This window comes from Anarrhichthys ocellatus, unplaced genomic scaffold, assembly GCF_004355925.1.
Source record: "Anarrhichthys ocellatus isolate YVR2014 unplaced genomic scaffold, GSC_Weel_1.0 scaffold35, whole genome shotgun sequence".
NCBI lineage: Eukaryota > Metazoa > Chordata > Actinopteri > Perciformes > Anarhichadidae > Anarrhichthys > Anarrhichthys ocellatus.
Window position 1 is genome coordinate 1,787,495 of NW_022280065.1, and position 7,998 is coordinate 1,795,492.

At 47.6% G+C, this 7,998-nt stretch overlaps 1 protein-coding gene across 11 annotated transcripts in view; it reads right to left on the reverse strand.

Annotated features, from left to right (window-relative positions):
* The window catches only part of rbms3 (RNA binding motif, single stranded interacting protein), a 277,908-nt gene that overhangs the window by 107,555 nt on the left and 162,355 nt on the right, over positions 1 to 7,998 (reverse strand). For all 11 annotated transcript variants that reach the window (XM_031866616.1, XM_031866614.1, XM_031866615.1 and 8 more), the window contains one exon: positions 6,657 to 6,748. In XM_031866616.1, the coding sequence (XP_031722476.1) occupies positions 6,657 to 6,748 (92 nt within the window). The remainder of the gene's footprint in view (positions 1 to 6,656; positions 6,749 to 7,998) is intronic.

Here is a 7,998-nt window from a genome sequence, read left to right on the forward strand (position 1 = left end):
CGTTTCACCTGTGTGTCAGTGCGGGGCGTGGAAACCCCGGCCCTTTGAACGCCGTCCCTCGCGGGGCCCCGCTAATTGAGCCAGATCAATTCACGGAGACGGCGAGCAGGTCGGCACAGTTGCCACATCAAAGGCATTCTAATAACTGCACACTGTGGCCATTAACAGAGCCACATTTATGTTTGCTTCAAAGCCAGCACGGCAGCGGTGAAATTTACAGAGAATCCAGGCCTTCGCTGTTCTCTTTCAACACTATCATTTCGACACAAGGCTATTTTGGAGCAACATTTTGGGAACAGAACAGAGAGTATTCACACATACATAAATACAACCGCTCTAAATTGTACTTTAATTAGATCCCTTTTTTGCTGCTACAGTGGAAACCAATAACGCCACATGCAAAAAAGAGCCAAATGACAGACTGTAAGTGTTAGGCAGACACTGCAATAATACCCACATGATTCCTCTATCTGTGTAAGTTTCACACAGCAGCATCTACTGCAGGATTAGCTATGCGGATGCTGTCTGTTGCCAGTTATCCTTGTCCTTTCTCTTTCTCGTTAGCGATAAGTTTGTAACTTTGTTCATTAGTGCTGGCCGGCCTCCTGCTGTACAGGCCGTCTGAGGCTGGCAGCCCTCTCCGTTTCCGGAGTGTCTTTCACTCTTTGTCTCCCTCTCAACTTCATTTTTCTCACACTCTTTCCCAACCTTTTTGGCTTCCATCTTTTTTTTTTCTTTTTCCACTCCAGCTCTCACTGATTTCTACTTCGCCTCCGTTTCTCACTCCCTCTCATGCTCGCAGCTCGGCGGCACGTCTCCGCACTGCTCGGCGAAATAATTTACCGCACGCAGAGCTCCCGCGGATGATTGAAGCGTAATTAGACGGCGGAGACAGCGGAAGCCAACGGAGGTGCTCGGGAGCCGGCGCTCGTCAGATGGTCCATCTCACTCTCACCGACTTTGCCCTTCAAAACTATCACTTCTGCGGGAGGAGCAAGGGGGAGGGGGACTGTGTGCTCAGCCGGGGCGCAGCTACCAAATGACACATTGGCAAGTGATTGTATCTTTTCTTTTTTTTCCTTCCATGAGTGAGATCGTCTGCACTGCAGATATTTCAACCATTTCCTTCAATCGTGTCCATGTGCCTACCTTTATGCTGGGCGGGACAAAATAGTAGCGTCTCAGGCCTGTTGAAACAACACTGGAAAAACAGGGTCAACTCAATCCTAAAACTGGAAAATTGTTTAAACTGACAAACTCATCTGCTGGTTTATTGAAAACAAAACATTAGCAAGCCAAGCCAAGGGAATAGGGGATCAACAGGATGCCTATACGTAGGTAAAGTATGATTAGCTTTATGCTACACAGTCTCTCGAAGCTATGCTGTCGCCATTGCAAAGCGCATGAAGCTACGACTGCGAGCGGAGCGATGCATACACACTACGTGCTGACGAGCATCTTTGGGATGCTTGCGCGCTGTATTCCAGTGTGGAGGGAAATGAGCTGCGTGCGAGCGACTATAATCACGAGGACGCCCTTGTCGATGGCGGCTTCGGGGGGGAAGTGCTGATCGCCGCACTGCGCTCTGACACCATATGCTTCGCGAACGAACACCACGGTGGATGTCAGAGGGGAAATGGCATGGCGTTCAAGGTGGCGAACATCGAACAGAGAGGTGAGTGATGCTGCTGAGTGAGCACCTGTATCCCCCAAAGTCTGTCCAATTATCCCGCTGTATTCACGATACAATGCATCTCCCCCTATTATGTGCTCCCCAGGTTAAACCAATGCTTGGGGGGAGGGGGGGAGGGGGGGGCTTAGCTGTTGTCAGCAACCAACTGTAACGGCACCATCAGCCATCCCCTTTAGATTATCGCCCAGAGGTCACCCTGTGTTGAGCCACACCGTGGGGTCCCGGGTGTGAACGGAGCTAAGGCGTCAGAGGAGTCACCTTTAAAGCATAATAAGGAGACTGCTGACTGACTGCAGACCACCCAGAGGGGGATCCGTGCTTCTCGCATGAATATAAATGTAATATTGACAGGAAATCTTCCCCGGGAGAGAGGAAGGAGAAGACAGGCCGGGGAGACGGAGCAAGTGAAAGGTAGTGAGAATAAATGAGAGGGTGCGGGAGGACCGAACACTCCGGTTCACTTCACACCGTTAAACCGTCTGAAGCATCCGCTGGTGACTACTGGTTGATGGGCCGGTGCGAGCGCTGTGTTATCATAAACATTTGGGATTCACTTCATGGAGGCACTTTAATGACGCTTTTAGCATAATTTCCCCCACTGTAATGGGAAGTGAAGGGCAAGCAGCGCCTTTCTGTCTGCCTGTAGCTTCTGTGAACCGTATAAATATTGGCCATTGGAACCAGGAGGCACACTGCACTGAGACACCGCGGCTTCAAATCAAGGCATCGGGGGGAAAAACTCTCCAAAATCAATATCATAGTCAAATGACGCAAAGCACCGTCTTTGTGTGACATTTGGAAGCGTGAAACTTACTAATTTTATGATTTTCTTTTTTTCTTCCAGAACAAAATAATAAAATAAATACAGTGGAAGGAATTTTAGCTTTGAAGGTAAACCACATGCATCTTCAGAGCATCACAGAGATTCTGGTCCGATCCAAAGACAGCAAATGTCAGCTTCATGCTCATATTGGCCCTAACGTGTGTAACATCAAAGCAGGGCGTACATTGTCAGAAACCATATGATGTTACAGAGTTGTTTTGCAAATTCTTGGCTCTCCACACAGAGAAAGAGAGAGAAAAAAAAAAAAAAAGTAGAAAAGGACAGCTTTGTTTTCATCCGGGCTGTTATCAGCAGAAAGCCGACTGCAGCGAGGAAAGGGAGGGATGATTTCCATAAAGACTGGCTGTTGTCTGAAAGCAAGCAGCTGTCAGGCGGAATTACCTCTCCGACACAGACACCACAATCGAGGGCGCCCTTCCCATAATTCAGTCTGATTGGCTCAAGGGGAAAATGGCAGCCTGCAGAGAGTGAGGCGAGCGGATGGTTGACAGGTTTGCATCGGCGAAGCTCGACGCGGCGTTTACCTGTTATCATTCTGTCTGCTCCACGCGTCAGTTTTCACAGTTCGGGAAAGCTACCTGAACAAAGTGACATGGAGAAGGGAGTCCATGGTGTCAGGAGGCAAATGTGTGCCTATACTCAATGTCTCTCTCTCTCTCTCTCTCTCTCTCTCTCTCTCTCTCTCTCTCTCTCACACGTTTTTGTGTCGCATGGATTATGGTTTTTAGATACACTGATGTCTTGACCTATTATCCTGACATATATACAGTAGACCAAATAGTTGCTTATATTGAACCTTAGTTGAACAATAGTTACATTCATGGTGGAAATGACAGGGAGGCAGGGGGGGGTCTGACTCCCCTAATTAAGACTTGGACCCCCTTACCTCTCCAGGTGACTTCGACTACCCCGAATTGTCATCATATGATTCACACTCTTGTTACATCATATAGAACATTTTGTTAAGTACTTATCTGCCTTGCCTGAGAGGCTAATAGCTTAGCTTAGCATAAAGACTAGAAAGAGGTAGAAACTGCTAGCCTGGTTCTCCAAATACACCAAACAAGCATGTAATAAACACTTACAAACTCTTGTTTGTTGAATCTTCTGGCATCCAGTCTTAATGCTAAGCTAGGCTAATCACCTCCTGGCTCTATATGCAGGAGAGTGTCATCAATAAACAAATAACCCAAAATGACAAACTAAACTATTAATGTAGGGCCATACTTATTTCCCTGATCTTTTAATTAACCTAACCAAGTAGTCTGTTGCATTTTCATTTCAATTTTATTTACAACATTAACCTTGAAAACTACGACCGTAACCTGGGAGAGAATATTTAATAAATGATATAATTCCCTCCAAACATAATAGAGAGTGCAGTTTAGTCTTAAGGGAATGTCACTTTGTAGGAGAGGTAACATGACCTAAATCAAAAACCTCTCAAATGTCTATTTGTTTGTGTGAATGTACACACAAAATAGAATCCTTGTGTACTGTGTATACAGGCACACACACAGATACACGCACAAACTTGCACTCACACAGATATACACTCAAACACACACACACACACACACCTATGCTAAGTGCTCTTATCTGTGACTTGTGTAGAGGTGAGTGACAGGAAGGGAGGTGCAGGGGGGAAGTGTCCTTTAGGTATCTTAATTATGGCTCCTCTCCTCCCTCTCGCTGTCACCGTCCCCGGGGGTGGGCGAGACAAAAGGAAGGCAATGTTTCATCTCTGCTGCCTTGGTATTTCAAATTCCAAGGGGAGTAAGAGGAGAGAGACAGCAGGGTGTTACATCGGAGGAAGAAGAGGAAATCAAGTGACGCTTCCCTCTTCGCCTCGGTGTCTCTCTTCATGCCTCCTATGCAGCTGTGCTTAAAATAAGGCACCATAATAAAAGCGTTTTAAAGGCTGGGAAAAAAAAAGGCGCAACTTGATTACCGTGACGGTTTTATTTAATGAGCGCAAAGCCTCTGGCTCCGACTTGCTATTCGTTTATTACTTTGTTGTGGAGAGATATATGTGACAAAATGGAGCTGGGGGAGTGAGCGAATGAGGCTGAATGCTCTTATTGTGGAAGTCGTCTGTGGTGTTGGCAATCGTCTTTGCGATTTACACCTTCCCCGAAGCGCACCTGGGCCTTTCATCCGGCCCCCGCCAGGGGAACGCGGCTCCGCCGTGACGGAGAGGAGGGTGTCAGAGACACCTTGGCAGGTAGGCAGACACAAAGACGGCCTGCTGTTAATTATTGATGGGAATAAATTGCACTCGCTGCATATCTGGCAGGGGAACACACGGTGGATGGGAATACAAATGTGTTTTTACAAATGTGAAGAGGAAACGGCGATGAGGGGTTCGAGAGAACGGAGAGGGGGCAAGGTAGAGGACCCGATAGGGTGATGGGAGTGATACCTGGTAAAGAGACATCACAGAGACGGAGAGGGAGTCCATAAAAGCAAACTACTCCTTAATGTCTCTCACAAGTGTGATAAAAGCACAGAGCTCCGGCACAGAATGCTGGCCTTTCTATTTGTGTGAACAGAACAATGGATCATCACAAAAAAAACGAACTATTATACAGAAATGCTAATAGGAAATGATTTTGTGAATGTGCCCACACATGCACACCTATGCAAACAAACATCCTTAAAAAGGTCAGCTCTTTAGATTTGGGACGCCAGACCTCTCTCATGAACATATTGACTGAGAAAAGGGGAGCGATGCAAAGTAGGGGTGTGAAAATAAACCGGGCAAAGAGCACGGGAGTCTTATCTGTATTCTGAGAGGCTGGCTTCTTATAAATATTGGAAGAAGGACACTGGTGGGGAGAGGAAACGGCCAAATGGTGCATTTGAGAAATGGCACACCTGAGCACCGCTCGGAATATCATCTCCTCCTGTCAGATCTCATCCCATTTGATCAGAATAATTGCCACCTTCATCGTTATCATCAATTCTGTCATCTGCGCTGGCTCCATCGCCGTGCTCCATCTCGTCGGGGCTTCTTTGGCTTCAAGGAGGGGGGGGGGGATTTTCTGGATCAGATCAAATGCTGAGAAAATCACTCATAGTCATCAGCATATTCATTGCTTTAATGCTACTGACATTTTGCTCACCTATTCAAATATTCTGACAGCAGCAAATCCTGGGCTGGTACAGAAATAGCCTGGTTTAGCCATGTGGGCTCGTCTATCATAGATGTCCGGAGAGAGAGCCCCGCTGCGCTTAAAGTCTGTGATGAGTCTCGCTACAGCGGCAAGGGAATGAAAGATTTAGAAAAGACAGATGCGGAAAGGACGGCTGCTAGCCTGGACCGAGGGTCGACATACATTTATAATAGAACTGATGTTCTTTTGGGGACAACCAAATACGCAACAATCAATATTAAGTCCCAATCCGCTACAAGATTCTGAGGTTCAAGGGTGAATAAGCACACAACCCCAGCCACTGTGTTCTTACTCAAAGCCACACCTCTCCATGTGCGTCTGTGTCTGTCAACCCGGCTCCGTTGTGCAACTCACCGGGGCCCTCTTTGTCCAACTGAAACAGCTCGTCTCATCTGCTTCCACTTTAGCGGGCTAATAACACTACGCAACACGGGACGAGCGGCTGGTCAATCTTCAGCTACAGCCGGGCCAGCTCACATGCTGGCACCCAAGTCCGTTTGCCGTGGAAGGACCCCACGGACGCACATGCTCCCACGAGGGACCCGCATGCAGGACAAAGTCTTGATGCTGGATTGTGCGAGACTGCAGCTTTGCCCCGTCACAGAGTGCCGGTAAGATAAAACAGACCCCACAGGCACCGCAGTCGCCTCCCAGCTTGTCATATAGCCATACAAACGCACTTATAAGCCCACATTTAAGAGCCTTCTTGTATTAGAGTGAGCGAGTTAGTCATTAAACAGCAAAGCTATGCGGAAAATTACTTTCTATAAAAGTGTGTTTATGGACAAAACCAGTTTTGGGGAGCTTTCCGATCCATCAAAGTCTATGAAGTGTGATAAGTGCACAGTATTAAATCCCCGGAGGGAGCGAGACGCGCAACAAAAGTGCTAATGATAATGCAAGGGGAAGTGGCGGCGCTAAGTTGTTTTTAAACACTCCTTACCTTGGCCATTTGGGCCTGCACCCCAGTGGCTTTGAGAGATGACACGGCCTTCTGTGCTGCAGCTGGGCTGTCAAAATCCACAAAGCCATAGCCTGGAGAGAGAAAAGAAGGGAGGGAGGGAGGGAGGGAGAGAGAAGGAAAGAAAGTCAGGCATTAGTAGAGACGAAATGAAGGCCGATGACTAACAAGGAGACTGACAGGCACTTGGTAATTGTAGCAGTAATAGGTTGGTAACATGACTACAGAGGCTGCCAGTTCTCATATCTGGTGAGCACTACATTGTTTGATAATTAGCGACACTGACGTTCATAGGGGGATGCTATGCATCTTAATTAGTAGCATGGATGAGCGATTTAGTAATAACAAACCCCAGCACCCTGCCCACCTCCACACACACACACACACATATATATGCAAACACACACACACACATACACACAGATACGCAAACAAAAACACACGCGCGCCGAGTAGCGTGAGAATCAAGAACACAGGCCGTCGCTGTTCTTACTTGTAGGTTAATGACAACCCGTACGCATGTTCGGAGAAGTCCGTGATTAAAGGGACAATGCACGCATGTGCTCATCTTCATACTCGTTCAGCCTTTTGATCTTCTGAGGCTGTGACGTTGGCCGGCCCACATCGTGTTCCTCAAAACCCGGCGTATTTAGCACAGCCTCATTTCACATCCTGCGTAATCCTCTCCTCGGTAGCAAATCTATTAAAGGTCGACAGCGTGCACCAGAGATGCTGCCGTCTCTCTTACATACACATAAACACTCATCTTTCTCAAACGGAGCCTTTCTGTCCACCTACTTATACAGTCTTTGTCCCTCTCCGGTCTCTAAAACACTCTCTCTCAACGTCTCCCCCCCCCCCCCCAGACATTACCAGCCACCGGCCCCCATCTGGAAATCCATCACCGGAGGAAAGCGGAAGGGAATGAAATCTGCGGCTGTGATTTATGAGTTATTGTGATCCCGACGTTCTCCGGGATGTATCGGAGACGGGGGGGTCACGTCTGTGTTAATTAAAATTTGGTGGCGGATTAAAAGCAGTCAATGGGTGCCCTATGATCCACTGTTTCAGAGGGAAAGTGTAATTAGAAAAGGATAATGGGTGTGAGGCAGGGGGCGGGGGGAGGCTGGCTGCTGTGGTTACCCCATCATGTCACAGACAATTGCGCGCTAACACGCGTATGAGCACACGCATGCACGTTAACGCCTCACTTTCTCACCCTGCGTTTTTTTTTCTCACAAAAAAGAAAAGAAGATCTCACTTTTCAGACATTGTAGGTGTGTGTGTGTGTGTGTGTGTGTGTGTGTGTGTGTGTGTGTGTGTG